The following is a 23,128-nucleotide window of genomic DNA, read 5'->3' as shown; positions in this document are numbered from 1 at the left end:
TTGTGTGATTTCTTTGCTTTGTTCCCCATTCTTTAGTTTCTAGTCTAGCCCTGTAGTCTAAAACTGTGTTTTCATTTCACTTTTTTTTTTAAAAAAAAACACGATTTTTATTGGTTTATTAGGCTGTGGGGTTTTTTTCCATTACCGTTTTTGTAATCTTACCTTTGTTTTAGGCCTGTTTATTATTTATGCCTGTTTTATCTCTATTTGTATAAACACTGACCAAAATGAAACACGGATCTCATTTGGTGCCCCAAACAATGAAACATGTAAATATATTAGTTTCATCACTTGGCATCCATACACAGAAATGTGTCTTTCTCCACAACCAAATAGGTTAATTATTTACCAATTTAGGGCACTGCTCCAAAGGTTATAGTGAAATGAGGCACAGTACTTTCAACTTCATTCTGTCAAAGTGAATGAAAAACATTACTTACAGGATATTTTATTGTGCTTTAAAAACATTGCAACCAACTACTATACAGCATTACGGATTTTCCATTTCAAGAAAGGTCAAATGCAAAGTCATGGTTTTACAGTTAAGAGCTTGATTATGTCAAAATTGGATTAATAGTTTAGGGAAAGTAATCATTAGAAAATTAGCAAATATTTAGAGGTGAAAAACGTGTTGTCTCTCTTTAGAGAGGCATGGTTCCACATGAGACAGAAATTCAAACAGATTTGCTAAGAAGTGACATAATTATGCATTTTAAAAATAAACCCTTTTATTAAATAATTGTGTTACAGAAGAGACTTCTGAAACAATACATTATGAAACAATCCTTACAAACTGCTATCATCATGCATATCATTTATTTATGTAGTATATTTGAACACAGTGCAGTGTTGTTTCTTAGATTTTTTTTAAACAGTGTATTTAAAACCAAGTTGAAAATAAAAACAAAAACAAATGCAATGGAAACAAACTGCACTGCAGTTGCACAAAACGGCTAAAATAAACATTTTAGACAGCATAGCCCGAAACAAAACTCAGCAATGATTTTAAACGAAAATGGCAGTGAACGCCACACCTGGGGCCCTCTGAACGGACATGGTTCATGTGGTCACAAAAGGAAACTGGTGGTTGTGTTCAGTTTCATCACAGACTTTCTAGGATGGTCTCTTGAGATTAAAATCTAGCTCTTATTCATAACTGATCATTCTCTTTCACTTTCACGTCTTTCCTGGATTCTGGTTACGGTTAGTGCCCAAAAGACTGCACGTACTGTCTAATATAAATAAATGAAAACGATGCAATTCTCATATTAAAGCTTCTAAAACACAAAGTATATATTATTGTACATTTGGGCTAAATCCCATTTTAGTCTAATCAAGTGATATGGTTCTATAGTTTTGATGTAATGGCGCGGATTTCAGCTATTTCCAGCGTCATGTAGTCCTCCAATCCAACCTTAAGAACATTTAGTGTTTGCACTGTAGCTGGTTTGCCCGCCTCAGATTTTTTTTTTTATCTCTAGCCTCTGTTTATAAACATGGAAAGAACAAGATGGACTAAAACCCGGAGAATGGATCAGTGAAGGGGCAAGAGCACATGAACTTAAGGGGAAAAGTGTCCACTCGAGGGCGCTGTTAGAGCAAAAAAAAAAGAGGCTATTTTACTTCAGTGCTTCATACAGATATACATTTCTTAAGGTAAAGCTTTTTTTTGTTTGTTTTAACATTTGGTAATTAATGCTCTTACACAACAGCAGAAATCACTCTTGTGTCTTTATCCCACTCAGGTCGTCCCCATGATCTAAGAGCCTGAGTGGTTAAGAAATGGGCCTGACATTTTAAACTTCTCTTCATTGGCTCCCTTTAAACCTAGAAATCAGGTTAAAATCCACCACATGCCTGTCATTAACCTTTTTCTCCATTTTCCTCCAGAGTTTTAATTTTTTTTTCCTATTTCTTGTTTGTGGTCTCTCTGTGCCCCCGACCAGGCCCCGCCCTGAGCCTTGTTCTGCTCGCTGTGTCTTCCAGGTCAAAAGAAATTTGTCCTCCACATCATCACCAAACCTTTCACTAAAGCAATTATGGGGTCTCTCTCTGGTACTGTAGGGCATTCACTTTAGGTCATATAATACCTTGAGTTGACTGTTGTTGGAAACTACATAAAATTGAATTTTAACATTTATTTTCCTAATGTGAGCAGCAAAGTGACTACATTCAGAGTTATCTGCAGCGCATAAAAATGACAGGACAGAGTAGAAGAATCTGGACATTCTTTATTGATTTTTAAAGATCAGTAAAATGGTTCATCTGTCACTCAGTTAAGAAAAAAGATGCAGAGGTACACTCTTGTACTGTTTTGGTAAAAAACTAGCATTTGCTTCTGTACACAAAAGGTTTGTAACGAGCACAATTAAGAAGAGAATCTTTCATTATCATTTTTATTTTTAGCAGGAAGGTTAAGAACGTGGCACCAGCTTCAGTTTGATTGGTCGTTTTGGTTGTAGCAGACCCTGGATGTCCAACTCAAAGGGGATCTGCAAGGAAGTGACATGTAAAATAAATGACAAATACACACAAAACTCTGCCTTCTTATTTCAGATCTCCAAACAACTTAAGGTGGAAAGCTGATGGAAAACGTAGAAATGCGTAAAATCCAATTGTTTTATGAAAGTGCTGTGCCAGTTCATGGCTTTTTATCTTTGGACTGATGTACACTGTGGATGCATCGTCCACATCACTATTAAACTAGCAGTGAATAATTTTGGGACAGGGCTCTTCATACAGCATAAAAAAGGCAATGGCAGTTAGAGAAGATGATCTGGGCTCTCACCTCGGTCTCCTTACACACAGAGAAGCTGTACCTCTGGAGGATCTCCACTATTGCAAGTTTCATCACAACCAGAGCAAATCGCATCCCAATGCAGTTCCTCGGGCCTGCTCCAAAAGGCATGTAGCTGTACGGATCAATTGTCTCCTTGTTTTCCTTGCTGAACCTGAGAACACACACACACACACACACACACACACACACACACACACACACACACACACACACACACACACACACACACACACACACACACACACAGTGTATTAACAACAGAAACTGGGTTATATCCCACAGAGCTTCATTCTGCTTTGTCACATCAGACACCTTTCCGTACCTCTCAGGTTTGAATTTCTCTGGTTCAGGCCAAATCTCGGGGTCCCGGTGCATCGGCCAGGTGGGTACCACGACAACCATACCTTTTGGAATCACAAAGCCATTTATCTCCACACTGGCCTTGGCCACACGCTCCAAACGTGAAGCAATGGGGAACAATCGGAGAGACTCATTGATGACACAGTCGAGATACTCCATCTGCATTAGTTCCTGGTACTGGATGGGAGCCTGAACACAAGCACATAAACATGTCTTTCTGAGCCACTTCTTGATATCACCCACAAACTGGACTTTTGTGGAGTAGGGGTGGGTTTCAATTGTCGCTTTTCCGATTAAAATCCATTTTAGCTTGAATAACGGGATACTGATTCATTATGTCCTGAATAGATTTTAAATATACATGTACTTCGCCAGAATCACCAGAATCTCATGTTAATGTTTTCATTTCAACAACCACCAAACAGCTAAAACAGTAAATGAGAGCAGATAAACGGATTCGACACAAAGACGTAAACAGAAAGCGTGGATCCGACTCATCAGAGTCTGTGAGATGTCGGCTTTCTCACCCGACAGCAGGTACATGGACACGCGGTCAGGGCTGAAAGAGTCTGAAGCTGCAGGTTTTGTCACTTTCCAACCAAAATTCACTGAACCAGCAGCAAAAGAAGATCAAAACTAGCTTCGCATTAGATAAATATCCTCATTATTCCCTCTTACCTTTGCTGTTTTGCTTCCACCACGATAAAAATCCCACTTCCTGCAAAGCTCTCTCTTTCAGTGTATTTCAAGAACAGTTTACCATCTCAAATCTCTGTTTTCTGCATTATTCACTTGCTTACCCACCAGTCTACCGTTGTTTACAGCGCTGTTAGTCGCAGTTTTTTTAAATGACTTCTGACAAGAAAGTCTAATTTCTGCTGTTAATTCCCAAGAAATATGAAACCTTTAAAAATGATACAACAATCATTGCAAAACGCCTACCTGTGTCTCAAATAACACCTAACTTTGCACTGCTTCACTTCCGCAGCATCAGGTAATGTTCATATGTTGATTCAAGGTTTTCTTCAGTTTATGATCTACTGCAGAATATTTTTAAGGCTATCTGCTATAAAAAGCCAGGCCAGGAAAATCTACTTCATGTTTTTCTGTGTTTTATCTTTGACACAAAGGCATCTGCTGTGATGCTCACACCTCTGATGAAGTGTCACAAGTGCCAGTACTGATAAATGATCAGAGTTATAATATTTCTGACTGTCTGACGCAAAATTTACCCCCATTCAAATCGAATCAAATCGTGGATCGAATCAAATCGGAACCTTGTGAACCGAAATTGAATCTATTATAGAAATCAGTGACGACACCCAACCCTATTGTGGAGTTCTTCTGCCCTCTAGTGGTACAATTTAAAAACAGCTGTTTGGATTTCTGGTTGAGAGACAGTCTGTATGCACTATTGCAATGTAGTAATTAATCCAAGAAAATACACGAAATAAGGTCAAAGGAAATTAAATTAAAACAGCCTTGAAAAGAAATTAAAGAAAAAAACATAAAACTTCTTATAGGTAAATTTTGAGGTTTATTATGAACTTGATCATTATGCATTCAGAGGGCCCGGTGGTGCCAGTGTCCGGCAGCCTCGCCTCTGTCAGTGCGCCCCAGGGCAGCTGTGGCTACATGTAGCTTGCCATCACCAGTGTGTGAATGTGTGTGTGAATGGGTGAATGACTGAATGCAGTGTAAAGCGCTTTGGGGTCCTTAGGGACTAAGTAAAGCGCTATACAAATGCAGGCCATTTACCATTGTTAAAAGCTGACTTCTTCTTCTGTGAACTTTTTATGTTGTTTGCAAAGGAAGCTTGTGTTTATTGTGTCTTTGTGAAATGATTTTAACACCACTTTGCAGCCCTCCTTGGCTATCACAGCTCCCTGAGACAGCTGGATTAGCCCCCATCACCCCACGACCTTAAACTGGATAGAAGGAAATGGATGGATTTTCGTGTATAAATCAGGATGTGTGTTTGCATTAAAAGGGAGATGAGTCAAGCCTAAATCTGGAGTAAGGTGGGATCTCATCAAAGAAAGGTTTTTCTCACTTTAAGACTGCTATTCAGTTCCAGATGTTTTCACTTCTCACGTACCTTGTTAGGGAAGGTTGCATCCACCTCCTCCTGCAGCTTTTTCATCACCTGAGGGTTTGTTGCCAAATTGTAAGACAAGAAAGTGAGAGAGCTGCTGGTCGTTTCATAGCCAGCAAAGAGGAAAATCATTGCTTGGGAAAGGATCTCATGATCTGTCAGACCTGAGGAGGTAGGAGGGATATACACGTTAGAACAGCTTTAAGCTGGTTTTTCCATGTGTGGAGACGTGTGTCCGTGTATCACCTTTATCCTGTTTGGAATTATTATTTTGCTGAGAGTCGATCATTAGCTGGAGGAAGTCCACTCGAGTCTGGAAGTCAACAAACACAGTCTGAGAACAGCTGTGATTTTATGTCAGAACAGGTTATTGGTACAAACACGAACTCACAGCTGTACCTTTTGTTTGCTGGTCTCTCGATCAATCTTGATCTTCTGTAGTGCAGCGTAAAAGAAGTCTGTCACAGATGCAGGGAAAAAGGAAAACTCCAATTTTTCCAATATGGGACCCATGAAAGGAAAGAAGGCTGAAATTAAACAAACAAGAGGACATTTATTAATGGAAGATGAAGGACAGCAGCTGCATTGATGATCTTGCATGAGCTGCAGTTATAAAAATGTAATGAATACTTTACCAACAGTGAGGAAGATGGGGTTGAAAAAGTCAAATTTCAGCATCTTTTTGATGTTCGTGACAAAAGGATCTGAGGGGTTGTTGAGAGAGTCGATGTCCACACTGAAGGCGGTGCTGGTTACCACATCCATACTGTAGGGTCCGAAAAACCTGCAAAACCACACAAACACATCAAACATGACCTTTATTATTGCAGACTTAGAAGAGATGAATCTGCGTTTTTTCTGATGTATTTAAATGAAAACAGTATGAGAGTTCTCACTCTTTCAGCTCTAGAGGTTCATCTTTATCTGCTTTCTTTTTCATGCTGCTGATCAGGACGGCTGAATGCTGCTTCATGATGTCAAACATCTGAGGCACAAACAGACAAAAAACAAAAAAGTCAACCCTGAATGCAATTTCAGCAGCACAGAGGTAACACTGTTTTTCTACATCTACATTCGGACTGAACAAAATCCTAAAGAAGGGAGCATTCATGTTAATAGATGTCTTTTTTGGCATTGTATTGTTTTCAGGGCAGAGAGGGACGTACCTCTTTCAATCTCCCAGAGGTGAAGGAGGGAGAAAGGACGCTGCGGATCCTCCTCCACTGATCATCCTCTGCAATGGACACAGCATCGTACAGCGGCCCATTCAGACGGAAATTCTGCAATAACATTCAAAGCAGCTGGTGATGAGGACAGAAGGTCAGATTTTTTTTTTAAAAAGAGACTGATTGAGTCGTATAATGTCCTTACTAACCCTGCGGTTTGTGAAGAAAGAGTAACACTCCTTTATCAGGATAGTTTTTACCATGGCGGGATCAGTGATACACAACACGGGCTGACGGCCATCAAAAATGCTGTACAAACAGTGAGGGGGGATTAATAAAACAATAATTAATATGTTCATTTTTCATGTTCACACACACACACACACACACACACACACACACACACACACACACACACACACACACACACACACACACACACACACACACACACACACACAGGCACCTGTAAAACTGAAGCACAGATAATAACCATATTCTATATGCATTCAGAGTCACACAAACACACACTGTAGAAAACACTACTTACCCCCACATTTTCCCATATTTCTTATAACTTTCTTCATCAAAGTTAAAAAATCCCTGGAAACAAGAGCGATACAAAAGATCTAATTATTAAACACATCATGAGCTGTTTATGACGTAGAACACTGAACAACACCAGATCACACAAAGATCAAGTGTGTAGTGTTGGCTACACGGGGGCAGTACGTGACCATAGGTCACAGTGAAAGTTAAAGAAGGTGGGGCTTATCAAATGGACTTCAACTACACCAGAGAACGATGATAACACAATTAAAAAATGTGTGTCATCTTTCAATTAGTCTACAAATCATAGAAAATAGTACTTGGATCATTATGCAAATATGACCCAGGTCAAGCTATTACCAAGACTTTGGAAAATGTAGATAAACTGAAAGAGCAACGAAGTCTGGTTCACTGATCTAACACTGTGCACACAGGCAGCGTTCAAAGTGACGTGTGGATCTGAGACATTAATATAGGGATCATACATTTGAAACAGTCCACAGTGGATACAGTATATGCAGTATATACAGTATATACAGTATATACAGTATATACAGTGTAAGTGTTATTGCCCACCTTTCTATATTTCAACATGGTGCCAAAAAATGGGATAGGTGAGGGCCCAGGGACTCCCAGTCTCTTAAATGTCCCATATGTCCAGCAGGAATACCTGTGAAAAACATGGAACAGGTGTAAGAGAATAAAAGAAGAACAAAAAGTGGAAATAGCTGAACACATCCAGTAATCTTTAAAACTTACACAAACAGCAGCGTGATGAGGGCAGCCAGCAGGGTCCACGTCTCTGCGGACAAGAAGAAGAAGTACGCCATGTCTGCCAAGTTTCTCTCTTCTCTTCTTCTGTTTTTTCTCTTCTCTCAGTGGTAACACAAGCGTCCTGACCAGAGCCTTTTATATTGTGCTGCACACACATGTTGCATGAGAAAGGGAAGTGTGTGTGAGTTTAACCAATAGCAGCAGAGAGCGTCAAGTGAATAATTAACAGAGAGAAAGACTGAGGAGCATTTACTGCGTCATAATCACGAGTAGTAGCTCTGCTGTTTGTGACCCTGCAGTTTTCAGCCCTTCATTTTTGTGCTTTATGAGTTTAAAACAAACAAAAGAAGCACAACAATGCAATAAAAACAGCTGTGATTAGCATAAAGGTTTTGTTGTTTGAACTTTAATCTTATTGTATTTGGTATTTGAATGTTACAGAGCAGTCACAGTCAAGTCATTACGAACATTTTTTGGTCAAATTGTTTTATATAAACAGCTTTAAACTTATACTGTACTCACAGAAAAAAAAACATGTCCAGGCATGTACTCACATCTGTGGGTGAAAGTTCTTTTCCTGTTTTCCTTCAGCCTGGAAAGAGGAAAGAGGCTGGTTTATGTAACAGGACTCCTCCTCTCTGAGATCAGATTACTTTAATGCAGCCGAGCAAGAGGGAGCCATGGGTTTTGTTCTTTTCTTCTCTTTGCAAACATGGATACTGCTGATCACATTTATCTGCATATTTGTTATGTGAGTTAATGTTTACAGTAAAACAGTTTAAATTTAAGCTGGCAACAGCTGAATTGGTCAAGACAAGCAAGTTAACAGTAAACAGTGTTTGAGTGAACCTGTGCACCTTCATGCTTTAACCCCTTTGATGTTCTTTCTAGGTACGGCCACTGGACCTTTGGTATATTTGAGAAGATGGGGATCCCGGGTCCAAAGCCAGTCATGTACTGGGGAACAATAGCCAGGCACAACCGTGTATGTAAATCCTTGTGATTGCTATTTGTAAAGATCGAATGATTTGTACCAAGTTCAGAAGGATACAGTGAATAATGTATAACATATCTTGGTGATAAATATGCATTTCCTGTTAACAGGTTCACTACTTAGATGACTACGAATGTGCTCAAAAGTATGGGAGGATATGGGGGTGAGTTTGTAAAACTGTCCATATAAGAGCTTGTGCGTGTTTTTAATTTATTTCTTTGTTTTTGTCAGCACAACTGGAGCCAAAGTTCCTTCAGCAATTAAAAATATTTTCCACTACAAATACCTCCCAAAATGCAGATGTGTTCTGTGTAAATGTTCAGTGTGTATGAGTTCAGGAAACCCATGCTGGCTGTGATGGATCCTGATATGCTGAAAACCATCCTGGTGAAGGAGTGCTTCACCTACTTTACCAACCGCAGAGTGAGAACACGAACATGAAATGAACACTGACTGAAACAAAACACCCAACAGTCTGTTATAGTAAAACTTTGTGGTAACTAGTAACCCTGGGATATGATTGTTTTTTGTTTTTTCCAATAAAACGATCAAAACAATCAAAATGATCAAATCATCCTGCTGGAAATACAAAAAAATTTCAAGAAATGTTTTCGCGAGTTCCCTCAGTAACAACAGAAGCTGAAAACACTGAAAACTGTGAAAATCCTCTGCTCACATAATTTCCATCCATGTTTCAGATAAACTCTATTCATGATTATGATAAATACCACTGCACTTGAATATGACATACAGTCAAGCTTTGCTCTTTCGTACCTTTTATCGCTGGAAAAAAGTGTGATATTCGACCCAAAGGTGGTTGAAACATGCTAATGTTAGCATGTGTACATACAGCATACAACAGTAACATATCAAGCACGCTCACTTTCTGCTCTGATATGGCTCTTTAGCTTTTAAAATTATATAATAACACTTTTAACATAGCACATGTTCAAAGATGTAACAACTTACACTATCAGTCAAAAGTTTGGACACACCTTCTCATTTAATGTATTTTTATTTTTATTTTTACTACTTCCTACATTGTAGATACAAACTGAAGAAATCAGATATATGAAGAAAGATATATGGAGTTATGTAGCAAAGTCTTATATTTTAGATTCCTTAAAGTTGCCACCCTTTGCTTTGTGACAGCGCTGCAAATCCTTGGCCTTGTTTCAATGAGCTTCATGATGTGATCACCTGAAAAGGTTTTCACTTCACAGGTGTCCCCTGTCAGCATTCATTTGTGGAAATTCTTGCCTTCTTAATGGGGTTGGGACCATCAGTTGTGTCAGGTTGGTACACAGTTGACATCCCTATTTGACAACTGTTAGAATTCCTATTATAGGAAGAACCAATCAGCTAAGTAAAGAGAAACGACAGTCCATCATTACTTTAAAAACTGAAGGTCAATCGAGAACATTGCTAAAACTTTGAATATTAATGTTCCCAAGTGCAGTCGCAAAAACCATCAAGAACTACGACGAAACTGGCTCACATGAGGACCTCCCCAGGAAAGGAAGACCAAATGGTAAATGGCCTGTATTTGTATATTGCTTTTACTAGTCGCTAAGGACCCCAAAGCGCTTTACACATCCAGTCATCCACCCATTCACACACTGGTGACGGCAAGCTACATTGTAGCTACAGCCGCCCTGCGGCGCACTGACAGAGGCGTGGCTGCCGGACACTGGCGCCACCGGGCCCTCTGACTACCACCAGTAGGCAACGGGTGAAGTGTCTCGCCCAAGGACACAACAACCGAGACTGTCCAAGCTGGGGCTTGAACCGGCAACCTTCCAATTACAAGGCGAACTCCCAACTCTTGAGCCACAATCGCCCCCAAGAGTCACCTCTACTGCTGAAGATAAAATCATCTGAGTCACCAGCCTCAGAAATTGCAAGTTAACAGCACCTCAGATTAGAGCCCAGATAAATGCCACAAAGAGTTTCAGTAGCAGACACATCTCTACATCAACTGTTCAGAGGAGACTGTGTGAATCAGGTCTTTATGATCAAATAGCTGCTAAGAAGCCACGACTAAGGAAAAGCAACAAACACAAGAGATTTGTTTGGGCCAAGAATAACAAGGACATTAGACCAGTGGAAATCTGTGCTTTGGTCTGATGAGTCCAAATCTGAAATCTTTGGTTCCACCTGGCGTGTCTTTGTGTGACACAGAAAATGTGAACACGTGGTCTCTACATGCATGATTCCCAGCGTGAAGCATGGAGGAGGTGGTGTGATGGTACTGGTGCTTTGCTGGTAACACTCTTGGGGATTCATTCAAAATTGAAGGCACACTGAACCAGCATGACTACCACAGCATCCTGCAACAACACGCCCTCCCATCTGGTTTGCGTTTAATTGGACCATCATTTATTTTTCAACAGGACAATGACCCCAAACACACCTCCAGGCTGTGTAAGGGCTGTTTGACCAAGAAGGAGAGCGATGGCCTGGCTTCCACAGTCACCTGACCCAAACCCAGTCGAGATGGTTTGGGATGAGATGGACCTCAGAGTGAAGGCAAAAGAGCCAACAGGTGCTCAGCATCTCTGGGAACAAGACTGTTGGAAAACCATTTCAGGTGACGACCTCATGAAGCTCATCGAGAGAATGCCAAGAGTGTGCAAAGCAGTAATCAAAGCAAAGGTCGGCTACTTTGAAGAATCTAAAATATAAAACATATTTTGAGGGTTTTTTTGTTTACTATATGATTCCATACATGTTCACTCATAGTTTTGATTTGCATCTGCGAATCCTTTGCCTTATCATTGTACAAGTATTTACAGCTGTTTGCCAAACACGTGCAAACATATAACCACGACTTAAAACCACTATCTCTCTAGAACTTTCGTCTGAATGGAGATCTCTATGACGCAGTGTCTCTGGCTGAGGATGATCAGTGGAGACGGATTCGTAACATCCTCTCTCCCTCCTTCACCTCTGGCCATCTAAAAGAAGTAGGTGGAGACATATGGAGGTTACAAAAGAGTATTATTTGTCTTCACCATTGTTTCACTTGCGTTCTTTTCCTCTGTTCAAGATGTTTAGCATCATGAAGCATCATTCGCACAAACTGACAGACAGCCTGCAGTCCAAGGCGCACAATGATGAGGTCATTATTGTGAAAGAGTGAGTGATACCATCCAAGCTACGTTTGTAAAACATTAAACCTCAGATTTTCCCCCAAGATGAAAAATAAATGTGTTAGCTAAAGGAACTTGTGGGCTGATTTTGCAGCTGTGTGGAGCAAACAGTTGAAGGCCTTGAATGTGCCACTGCTGAGTACAATGTGTGCATTCCAGCTTCTTTGGATCCTACAGCATTGACGTGATGGCAAGCTGTATATTCAGTGTGGATTTTGACTCAATCAAGAACCCTTCAAATCCCTTCATCACCCACGCAAACCAGATGTTTAAATTTTCCATTCTTCTTTATATTTTTCAAGGTACTGCCTCTGTTTTGTTTTGGGTTTTTTTGTCTTATTATTAACAGATTTATTTGGTAACCAAACGTTTTGACCCATTTTTTCTTTCTCAGCATGCTTTCCAATTTTTCTTCCTCTCCTGGAGTGCCTGGGTGTCTCCTTGTTCCCCAAGTCTTCTACCGCTTTCTTAAAGTCAGTTGCGGAGAAGGTCAAAGCCGAACGCATCAGCTCGTCCCAGGTTTGGACAAACACAAGCTCGGTATCGTCATAAATATAGTCTTGTTTCGCAGCTCATTGAATGCTTAGCTACAATGAAACTTGCAGAAATCCAGTTGAGAAACCACTAACAGATGACTGAAACAATCTCACCTCATGACCTGTTTACATGTTTTAGTCACATCGTGTGACCTTGATTGTTAAATAGAAATATCCAAATATGCCTACCAAATCTCCTGTGATCTCAACATGGTGTGCCACACATGCCTCACATATAAAAAGATCACCAGAAGATGCGAGGTTTCAAATTTCCTAAAGAGAATTATTGGCGCCAATTCTTAAACTCATATTCCCTGATTTTAGTTTTATGGTAAATCATTTTTATGTGTGTGTGTTTGAGGTTCACCTTCACATGCGGGCATTGTTTCAAGTGCTTGTTCAGATATGATGTAAAAGTCATTTAATCAGATGTGTTTTCGTATGACCTGTTTTAGGCTTCAGATGATATGCTTCAGCATTTGATCAAGTGTCAGACAGCCAGTGAAAATGACAAAGAAAAGAAGCATAAGGGTAAAAACATCACTACACATAGAGTCCCTGTGGTCACATCTATGCACATCAGATGTCTCATGCCCTCTTCTGTTGTTCCTAACAGGTCTTACTGAACACGAGATAATTTCCCAAGTGACCATGTTTGTGTTTGCTGGCTACGAGACGAGTGCCATCGCTCTTGTTTTTTTAGCGTACAGTTTGGCACGAAATCCTGAAATCATGAAACGCCTTCAAAGTGAAATAGACTCCACTTTCCCAAACAAGGTAGAATCAAAGTTTCTGATTATGGAGTTGTTTTCTTAATATTATTTGATGAAAACATTAAATCAGAGCTGTCTTTAACCAAAATTGTGATTTGTAACAACCTTATAGGGTCCAGTTGAGTATGAAGCTCTGATGCAGATGGAGTACCTGGACAGTGTGGTCAGTGAGTGTCTGAGGTAATGAGCTTTTACTTGTGCTTGCTGAAAGAATATACACTATGAGACCGCGTGGTGACAAAGAGAGAGCGTAGGAGCGTACCACAGCCAATAGGACCTGAGTTACAGGCTGTGTAAATGTGTGATCTAAGACAGTCCAGCACATACTTGCAGGTTGTGAGAGGGCATGCAAGCTGGGACATTGCACATGGATTGCACAAACACCAGCATACAAGAATAATTTAAAAAAATTGCCACCTAGTGAAAAAACATATACTCATACCACATCAATCCAAATGCCAGTAGGAGTGCTTGTGATTGCATGCTTAGTGAAATACAGACATTTAAAAAGTATTCCCATTTTGTCAACAGGCTGTACCCCTCAATTCCACGTCTGGAACGAGTGGCTAAAGAAACTGTAAAAATCAGTGAAATCACAATCCCAAAGGGCATGCTTGTTATGGTTCCAGTCTACGCTCTGCACCGTGACCCGGAGCTGTGGCCAGAGCCAGAGGAGTTCAAACCTGACAGGTAGTTAGCAAATTAGCAAGTTAGCAATTTATCTTATCGTTCTGAAGATAAATAGCAACAATTCTGCAAAGCTACTTATCATTTACGTAAGTCATGCCAACAAGGAATTTCCAAGTACAGCCTTTCTCACTACTGGGGATTCTGAGGGATGTTGAGGGTTGTTTACTCATGCAGTCATTCACTGCCAAGATTAACCCTGTAAAACTTAAAACAACTAAATAATCCACAGAAAGTTACATTTCAAACAATTCAGTTTTTATTGAACCTTCTAAACTAATGTATTAATTCATAAATAACAGTTTGCACATTTGTTCCATAGTTTAATATCATTTTTGCTACATCTGGCATTTTTATGCAATTTCTTTCTCACAGTAGGCCTGTGTCAGGTTACTGAGGAAAAAAGAAATCACACACAAAAACATGATATGCTTGGCATTACAACATTAAGCATATTTTCTTTTGTAAATATCTTTGTATTATATTTTAAAGGACATGTTATTAGGGCAGCATTTAAACACTTCTGTTATATGATTCTATTAATCAATTTAAAGCAGTCATAGCAGGCAGAAAAAATCATATAAATTGTGGGTATTTGACATATTTTTTCAATTTGTTTTACAGATTTAGTAAAGAAAACAAGCAGAACATCAACCCGTATACTTACCTTCCATTTGGGGCTGGGCCAAGGAGCTGCATGGGGACGCGATTTGCTCTGATGATGGTTAAACTGGCCATGGTGGAAGTTTTGCAGAACTTCAGCTTCTCAGTCTGCAAAGAAACAGAGGTGACTGTGTGTAAATTGCAAACTTAGCTTGACATAATTTCCTTCGTGCAATAAGAAAACAACATTTGCTGTCAAAAACTGATGTTTCTGATTTAGTGAATTTGTTCGTTCCTCAGATCCCCTTAGAGATGGATGTTGCAGGCTTTGTCTCTCCGGTTCGACCAATCAAACTAAAGCTGAAGATGCGTTCCATCAGCTCAGCAAATGTGGATCCATGTAACTAGAAAGCGCTCAGAGATTAAAATGCAAGAAAAACTCTGGGTATGAAAATACCAATTTAATATATTTTATTAATGATCATCTACTCATTTCTTGTCAGTTGGTTAGAATTTAAAAAAGCAGTGAATAATCACTAATCACTGACATGTCACATCATTAAGAAGTAATGACACAGAGTGCCTCACTAACATACAGAAAAAGGTGGAAGATTTACATAAATATTTGGAAAGAGACAACTTTTTAAAATAATTTTGTTTCTGTACATTACCATGATACATTTTAAACGAAACAACTGAGATGCAGTTGAAGGGCAGACTTTCACCTTTAATTCAGTGGGTTGAACAAAAAGATTGTGTAAAAGTGTGAGGAACTAAAGTATACTTTAACACAATCCAATCATGTCAGGAGCTCAAAAGTAATTGGACTAATTAAATAAGTGAAAATACAATGTTCATTTCTAATACTTGGTTGAAAACTCTTTGCTGGTAATGACAGCCTGAAGTCTTGAACTCTGATGCTGGGTTTCCTCTTTTTTAATGCACCACCAGGCCTTTACTGCAGCGGCTTTCGGCTGCTGTTTATTTGGTAGACTTGGATATCTCCCTGGAGAGTGTTGTTCACTTGCTGGTTGTTTTCAAGGGGTTTCTCTAGGAAATGATTCTGCGATTATCCACCACTGTTGGCTTCCGTTGATGTCCAGGTCTTTTGGTATTGCTGAGTTCATCAGTGCTTCCTTTGTTTCTCAGGATGTACCAAAGTGCAGATTTTGCCATTTCCAATATTGTAGGATTTGTCAGCTTCACAGCTTAAGGATGGCTTGTTTCACTTGCACGGAGAGCTCCTTTGACCTCATGTTGTCTCTTCACAGCAAAATCTTCCAAATGCAAGCAACACACCTCAAATCAACTCCAGACCTTTTATTTGTTTGATTGATAATGACACCACAAAGGAATTGCCCACACCTGCTCATTAAATAGCCTTTGAGTCAATTGTCCAAAACAAACAAAATCACAGATCTATAATGAAAGGGTCATGGATGAAGGCTTAATTTAAAGGCTTTAATTTTACACATGTTAAATTACTCTTTCATTGGAAAAGTGATACATAAACATATTTGGGAGACAGCATCTCTTCACTGTGAGAGCTCTAAAAAAAAGCTGAGAGAGTGGGAGGAAGAGAGTGGGTGTGGATGCTGCTTATCTTCCTGGAGGAGCATTTTTCATTTGTTTTATTCTTATTAACCCTGCTGTTCATTAATAAACTATTCTTGCAACAGACACAGCTCATCCTCCGTGGTTTTCTTTGAGTGCATTTTCCTAAGTCAACTAAACACAAGCTGATTGAGAGGCTCAGGCTTTACAGCCCAAAGCTTTTGACACAACTCAAACAGATGACCAGAAGACACAAAGACACTTTTCCAGTGAATGAACACCCTTTTCTATTTAAATTCAAAAACTCAGGTATCTGAGCCAAAAGCCAAAATGACTGTAACGTGATTACATGTAGACATGATCCACGAAATGAAGCTTATGCGTAAATTCAATAAGGAAGCTCTGTAATCAGCCATCTGGCTGTTTCCTGGGTGTTAGTCTGCTTTTCTGTTCTCTGCAGCTCTGTGACTTTCCCACGCTGTCAATCTCAGTAGCGTTATCATTACTCTGGTCCAATTCTGTCATGATGGGTGCTTGGAGTCCAATTGGCAAATACATTAATTCCCTAATCTCCATAAATCATGTTCAAATCCTCCAAGTTGATCTCTCCTTATTGAGCTGCAACAAAAAAGTGGTGGCGCTCCGAGAGGATATGAAAACAAAACACCCGAGAAGTGATGTGACGTTTGTAATCAGCTCTTTGGAGAATTAAAGGTTATAATGTAACATAATACTGTAAAGCTTTGTGGTCTAATCATGGTGTATTTTAGTTACCGGCCCCGGCTCGGACAATCTTGGTCGTTGTGTCCTTGGGCAAGACACTTCACCCGTTGCCTACTGGCTGGTGGTGGTCAGTGTTCGGCAGCCTCGCCTCTGTCAGTGCGCCCCAGGGCGGCTGTGGCTACAATGTAGCTTGCCATCACCAGTGTGTGAATGCGTGTGTGAATGGGTGGATGACTGGATGTGTAAAGTGCTTTGGGGTCCTTAGGGACTAGTAAAGCGCTATATAAATACAGGCCATTTACCAGAGAAATATGATTGTGCCCTTTTCAGATTTTATAGATTTCAGCTATTTCCAGGATCCCGTAACCTCTTATCTTGTTCATATACGACTTTGCATTTCCTCCTCTCACCCCAAACTGATCTAGCTAATGGCAGCCCTCCATGAGCTTGGAGGTTTCCACTTGTTAAAACGAAGTTTTTCTGTCCCACTGTCACCAAGTGCTTGCTTGTCTGATTATTGGGATTTTCCCCTGATTGTTGTTGTAATTTGGTGATATATAACTAAAACTGAATTGAATTGAAGTGAATTGAATTGATACATGCTTTAGACAAAAATAGAAATTGTTGATTATTCTTTACAATACGTTGTCATAAACTCTTTGCCCATACTAAACAATGACCGTCCACAAGGGCCAAATGCCTGACTGCTACGTTTTTGTCTTTACTGGATCTATGTTAACGCTTTAAAGCCTAAACCATGAAATAATTGCCAGAAAATTCAAAAAAGAAATTAAATAGAGTGTTTAGTGCACCTGCAGACAAAATAAGGTAGTGCAAAAACTGACATGGTGTTTATGTACACAAGAAACATCAAGATTAAAATGAAGAAAAGTCCTCTTCTTAGACGAGGAGGGTTAAGAACGTGGCACCAGCTTCAGTTTGATTGGTCGTTTTGGTTGTAGCAGACCCTGGATGTCCAGTTCAATGGGGATCTGCAGAGAAGTGGCATGTAGAATAAATGACAATAACACACAAAACTAACAGTCAGAGAAGATGATCTGGGCTCTCACCTCGGTCTCCTTACACACAGAGAAGCTGTACCTCTGGAGGATCTCCACTATTGCAAGTTTCATCACAACCAGAGCAAATCGCATCCCAATGCAGTTCCTCGGGCCTGCTCCAAAAGGCATGTAGCTGTATGGATCAATTGTCTCCTTGTTTTCCTTGCTGAACCTGAGAACACACACACACACACACACACACACACACACACACACACACACACACACACACACACACACACACACACAGTGTATTAACAACAGAAACTGGGTTATATCCCACAGAGCTTCATTCTGCTTTGTCACATCAGACACCATTCCGTACCTCTCAGGTTTGAATTTCTCTGGTTCAGGCCAAATCTCGGGGTCCCGGTGCATCGGCCAGGTGGGTACCATGACAACCATACCTTTTGGAATCACAAAGCCATTTATCTCCACACTGGCCTTGGCCACACGCTCCAAACGTGAAGCAATGGGGAACAATCGGAGAGACTCATTGATGACACAGTCGAGATACTCCATCTGCATTAGTTCCTGGTACTGGATGGGAGCCTGAACACAAGCACATAAACATGACTGATGATAGAGACATAGTAAGAAGCTGAACCCTGTGCTGATTTTATATATGAGTACAATATATAAAATAATATAATCACCATAACACAATATTATTATAACACATTATATCTACTGTATGATTTACTTTAGTTTAGTTATGCTAGAAAGAAATATATTGTCTTATATTAAGAATTCTGTGTTGTTACCTTGTTAGGGAAGGTTGCATCCACCTCCTCCTGCAGCTTTTTCATCACCTGAGGGTTTGTTGCCAAATTGTAAGACAAGAAAGTGAGAGAGCTGCTGGTCGTTTCATAGCCAGCAAAGAGGAAAGTCATCGCTTGGGAAAGGATCTCATGATCTGTCAGACCTGAGGAGGTAGGAGGGATATACACGTTAGAACAGCTTTAAGCTGGTTTTTCCATGTGTGGAGACGTGTGTCCGTGTATCACCTTTATCCTGTTTGGAATCATTATTTTGCTGAGAGTCGATCATTAGCTGGAGGAAGTCCACTCGAGTCTGGAAGTCAACAAACACAGTCTGAGAACAGCTGTGATTTTATGTCAGAACAGGTTATTGGTACAAACACGAACTCACAGCTGTACCTTTTGTTTGCTGGTCTCTCGATCAATCTTGATCTTCTGTAGTGCAGCGTAAAAGAAGTCTGTCACAGATGCAGGGAAAAAGGAAAACTCCAATTTTTCCAATATGGGAATCATGAAGGGAAAGACGGCTGAAATTAAACAAACAAGAGGACATTTATTAATGGAAGATGAAGGACAGCAGCTGCATTGATGGACATGTTGTAGTGGTGCGCAGTTTGATCCCAGGAGGAGACACAAATCCTTTAGACTGCACCAGGAAAAAATCTGCCAAAACAAACACGCAGAGCTACAAGCCAAGGTAAACACTTGTTGAATAACGGGAGCAGTCAAAAGGAGCTTCATGTATCAAAATGAATATTTTACCAACAGTGAGGACGATGGGGCTGAAAAGGTCAAATTTCAGCATCTTTTTGATGTTCGTGACAAAAGGATCTGAGGGGTTGTTGAGAGAGTCGATGTCCACACTGAAGGCGGTGCTGGTTACCACATCCATACTGTAGGGTCCGAAAAACCTGCAAAACCACACAAACACATCAAACATGACCTTTATTATTGCAGACTTAGAAGAGATGAATCTGCGTTTTTTCTGATGTATTTAAATGAAAACGGTATGAGAGTTCTCACTCTTTCATCTCTAGAGGTTCATCTTTATCTGCTTTCTTTTTCATGCTGCTGATCAGGACAGCTGAATGCTGCTTCATGATGTCAAACATCTGAGGCACAAACAGACAAAAAACAACAACGTCAAAAATGTTGAAACCGGATGCAATTACAACAGCACAGAGTATATATTGGGACTTCCAGGCCATACTCGGCACAGATGTTTCTGTATACTATGCAGACTTGGTTATGGCGTTCCATGAATGCCCTGCCTGCTAGCATCTTGCACCCTGCCATCATGAGCTGGACTGTCTGAGGGGCATCTTTACACAGCCTGCACCTGGGGCCTTGTCTGATGTGATAGACCCCAGCCTCTATGGATCTTGTGCTCAGAGCTTGTTCCTCTGCTGCCATGATTAGTGCCTCTGTGCTGTCTTTCAGTCCAGCTTTGTCCAGCCACTGGTAGGACTTCTATCTGCCGATGGTACATACCATGCAGGAGCCTGTCCTTCCATGATGGTTCCTCGTCTTACTCCTCTTTCCCAGGTTTCTGCTCCCTGAGGTATTCACTGATGCTTCAGTAGGGGCCATCTTCCTGATGTATTCATGGCTGTTCATTGTCTCATCCTGGACTGCCTCCTTCCTTCTGCTTAGCGTACAGCCTCAGGTTGCCTGACTTGGGGTGAGTCATAGGCCTTCTTGTAATCAATCCAGGCAGTGCACAGGTTGGTCAGCCTAGTTTTGCATGATTCTTGATGAAGAAGGTGCCTAAGAAGCACAACAAGCTGCCCATACCTGAGGCCTTGCAAACTGCCAATTAAAGACTCATAGCCTTGGCTAGTGCCTTGAAGAGGTATACCAGAGATAGAAGGCAGGAGAATAAATCAGCTGTAATCCCCTGAGCCATTCAAGGTGTTCTCTCAGTGGCAAGGGAACAATATGAGAACAGCCCCACCAAGGCTGGGGATGGAGCAATACTGGAAGAGCATAAAGTACTTTCAATCTACAGAGATCTACAGAGATATGCAGACTATACAGTATATTTATGTTACTTAATTTTTATCCACCACACGAGGGAGTATTATTGCCAGCATTATGTTATGCTTGGATAATGACAATAAAGAAACTTGAATCTTGATGCTATGTTTACCTTTTTAAGTGAATGCTTTTTGCTTCTTTTGTTTTTCAGCATGCAAAAAAAAAAAAAAAAAAAGCCAGAGGAGGCAGAGAGTGGGAGAGGGATGTACCTCTTTCAATCTCCCAGAGGTGAAGGAGGGAGAAAGGACGCTGCGGATCCTCCTCCACTGATCATCCTCTGCAACTGTCACAGCATCGTACAGCGGCCCATTCAGACGGAAATTCTGTAATAACATTCAAAGCAGCTGGTGATGAGGACAGAAGGTCAGATTTTTTTTAAAAAGAGACTGATTGAGTCGTATAATGTCCTTACTAACCCTGCGGTTTGTGAAGAAAGAGTAACACTCCTTTATCAGGATAGTTTTTATCATAGCAGGATCAGTGATACACAACACGGGCTGACGGCCATCAAAAATGCTGCGTACCACGACAGTAGAAGAAACAAGAAATAAAACAACTGAACATGCGAACAAATGAAAGTAATACATTTTTCACTTTCACTTTCACACAGGTCTGCATGATTATTATTTACATCCATAGAAAAGCAGTCATGTACTGTAGACAACATAACTTACCCCCACATTTTCCCATATTTCTTATGACACTCTTCATCAAAGTTAAAAAATCCCTGGAAATAAGAACGAGATATACGGATGATTAATGAAACTTACCAAAAACACAGGTCACGTTTAACAAAGTAGAGACATTACAGGCATAACTGCATCAGTGACGTTAACTTCTAATGATACTGAAGTAACGTTGTGAGGTTTTCTACTTCCTGAGTTAACTAGTTAATCCAGATGTCTCAGTGGCTTTAATCAAAAGTCCGTCACAAGCTACTCAGATATTATTGCTTAAGAGTGCTTGTTGTTGTGTACAGCAGCCAGTTTGCATGTTTCATGCCATACAAATGTGTTTGACAACAGGTGCCTAACATTTAGAGGGGTCAGGGTGAAAGGGTCTTTCATAACCTGAAAATAACTGTACAAAACAACAGCTAAATAAAAAAAACTACACTATTCAAATATGATTGTAGTTGAAAAACCAATGAGCTATTGGAAGACATTGTCCTCGGTGTATACAGTGTAGGCTGGTATCGTAACCCACCTTTCTATATGCCAACATGGTGCCAAAAAATGGGATAGGTGAGGGCCCAGGGACGCCTAATCTCTTAAATGTCCCATATGTCCAGCAGGAATACCTGGAACAGGTGTAAGAGATTTAAAAAAGCAGCACAAATGGTACAAATACCTGAACACATCCAGTAATCTTTAAAACTTACACAAACAGCAGCGTGACGAGGGCAGCCAGCAGGGTCCATGTCTCTGCGGACAAGAAGAAGAAGTACCCCATGTCTGCAACGTTCCTCTCTTCTCTCAGCGATTACACAAACCTATGTGACGAGAGGCTTTTGTCTCCTGCTGCACATACCTGTTCTGTGAGTAAGGAAGGGGCGTTGGAGCCGATCCAATGGCAGGAGGAAGCATAAACAGAGACAGAGCTCGAGGAGCATTTACTGTGTATCAGTTAGTTTGATTAGCTCTGCCATGTGTAGTACTGCAGTCTTCATCATTTGTTATTGTACAGCTTGGATTAAAAAAGAAAGAAACCAGCTTGGATTAGCATATAGGTTTTTCTTCTCCTACACAAGAACTGAATGTTTTTCACATCGTAGTTTCTTCAATAAGTGTATGATTCAAACACCAAACATCAAGTCATTCAGCACGCTATCAGTCAGACTGTTTTATGTATACATGCTTAATTCCATACTGTGCTCACAGAAAAGCATGTCCAGACGTGCTCGGTGCTTTCTGTTGGTGGCAGAAAATGCTTTCACTGCTTCTTCCCAGTATGTGCTCACAGCACAGAAAGAGAAAAGAGGCTGAAGAGTTTTCTTATTCTTATTCGTACCAAGGGTAGGTGCACAGTTTTGCTAAACCAGTGACAAAGATACTTCTGAGCCCCTGAAACAAGAGCCATGAAGTGGTTACAGGAAGAGGGTGACAGATGAAGCAATTTTAAACAAGAAGCACTCCCAGAGCGCAAACCTCCACCAAGGCAGCTCACTCTCTAGACAGTATTTACTTTTCAAGGACAGTACTTTATTGTCTGTATATTCATTTTGTCTCATTTGTTCTTTTTAAAAGCACTTTAAGAAGTTTTTTTTTGTGTAGTTTAATAGCAGATAAGGCAAGGATGATAGATGTTTAGTTTGATTACACAAACATCATGTAGGTTGGACGAATAACAGCTATTGATTTGGTAATAACTTTATATGAATAGCTTAAGCTTTTTATATAGCTTGTTATATAATATTATACTTCAGTGTATTTCTAACTAGGAAGCTCTTTCAATACTTTCTTTAAAGGCATATGTTGGACATTTTAGAGTCATCTTGAAATAA

At 40.2% G+C, this 23,128-nt stretch overlaps 2 protein-coding genes across 4 annotated transcripts; one reads left to right on the top strand and one right to left on the bottom strand.

Annotated features, from left to right (window-relative positions):
- Window positions 1-2,213: 2,213 nt before the first annotated feature.
- LOC113024448 (cytochrome P450 3A40) lies at window positions 2,214-22,315 on the bottom strand. Of its 3 annotated transcripts, none has more exons than XM_026171551.1 (13): window positions 22,007-22,116; window positions 21,832-21,925; window positions 21,300-21,352; window positions 6,631-6,730; window positions 6,422-6,535; window positions 6,152-6,240; window positions 5,891-6,039; window positions 5,655-5,782; window positions 5,502-5,568; window positions 5,259-5,419; window positions 3,123-3,349; window positions 2,789-2,951; window positions 2,214-2,492 (listed from the first exon to the last, which is right to left on the bottom strand). In XM_026171551.1, the coding sequence occupies exons 1-13, from the start codon at window positions 22,075-22,077 to the stop codon at window positions 2,415-2,417; spliced, it is 1,494 nt and encodes a 497-aa protein (XP_026027336.1). In that variant the 5' UTR covers window positions 22,078-22,116; the 3' UTR covers window positions 2,214-2,414. The 3 variants fall into 3 exon arrangements, with proteins under 3 accessions (XP_026027336.1, XP_026027335.1, XP_026027337.1); XM_026171550.1 differs by lacking the exons at window positions 21,300-21,352; window positions 21,832-21,925; window positions 22,007-22,116 and adding exons at window positions 6,972-7,024; window positions 7,547-7,640; window positions 7,730-7,886; XM_026171552.1 differs by lacking the exons at window positions 2,214-2,492; window positions 2,789-2,951; window positions 3,123-3,349; ... (5 more) ...; window positions 6,422-6,535; window positions 6,631-6,730 and adding exons at window positions 17,551-17,758; window positions 17,837-17,999; window positions 18,153-18,379; ... (5 more) ...; window positions 20,835-20,948; window positions 21,042-21,141 and having other exon boundaries at window positions 22,007-22,315.
- On the top strand, window positions 8,373-16,171 carry LOC113024447 (cytochrome P450 3A30-like). Its single transcript, XM_026171549.1, has 14 exons — window positions 8,373-8,495; window positions 8,636-8,729; window positions 8,849-8,901; window positions 9,062-9,161; window positions 11,591-11,704; window positions 11,788-11,876; window positions 12,050-12,192; window positions 12,285-12,409; window positions 12,882-12,957; window positions 13,043-13,203; window positions 13,312-13,379; window positions 13,731-13,889; window positions 14,511-14,673; window positions 14,790-16,171. Exons 1-14 carry the CDS (start codon window positions 8,425-8,427, stop codon window positions 14,895-14,897), a joined length of 1,524 nt encoding a protein of 507 aa, XP_026027334.1. The 5' UTR covers window positions 8,373-8,424; the 3' UTR covers window positions 14,898-16,171.
- Window positions 22,316-23,128: the final 813 nt, after the last annotated feature.

Source organism: Astatotilapia calliptera, chromosome 6, assembly GCF_900246225.1.
Source record: "Astatotilapia calliptera chromosome 6, fAstCal1.2, whole genome shotgun sequence".
NCBI lineage: Eukaryota > Metazoa > Chordata > Actinopteri > Cichliformes > Cichlidae > Astatotilapia > Astatotilapia calliptera.
This window is presented reverse-complemented; position numbering and strand designations above follow the sequence as displayed.

What these genes read in the sequence shown, in the direction of transcription:
- LOC113024447 (XM_026171549.1), top strand. Translation starts at nt 8,425, where the DNA reads ATGGGTTTTGTTCTTTTCTTCTCTTTGCAAACATGGATACTGCTGATC. An exon ending in GAGGTCATTATTGTGAAAGA is followed by an intron (nt 11,877 to 12,049) that starts GTGAGTGATACC and finishes TGTGCATTCCAG; the next exon opens with CTTCTTTGGATCCTACAGCA. An exon ending in TCTTCTTTATATTTTTCAAG is followed by an intron (nt 12,193 to 12,284) that starts GTACTGCCTCTG and finishes TTTCTTTCTCAG; the next exon opens with CATGCTTTCCAATTTTTCTT.
- LOC113024448 (XM_026171552.1), bottom strand. Translation starts at nt 22,077, where the DNA reads ATGGGGTACTTCTTCTTCTTGTCCGCAGAGACATGGACCCTGCTGGCT. An exon ending in AAATATGGGAAAATGTGGGG is followed by an intron (nt 21,142 to 21,299) that starts GTAAGTTATGTT and finishes CGTGGTACGCAG; the next exon opens with CATTTTTGATGGCCGTCAGC. An exon ending in CTTTCTTCACAAACCGCAGG is followed by an intron (nt 20,949 to 21,041) that starts GTTAGTAAGGAC and finishes ATGTTATTACAG; the next exon opens with AATTTCCGTCTGAATGGGCC.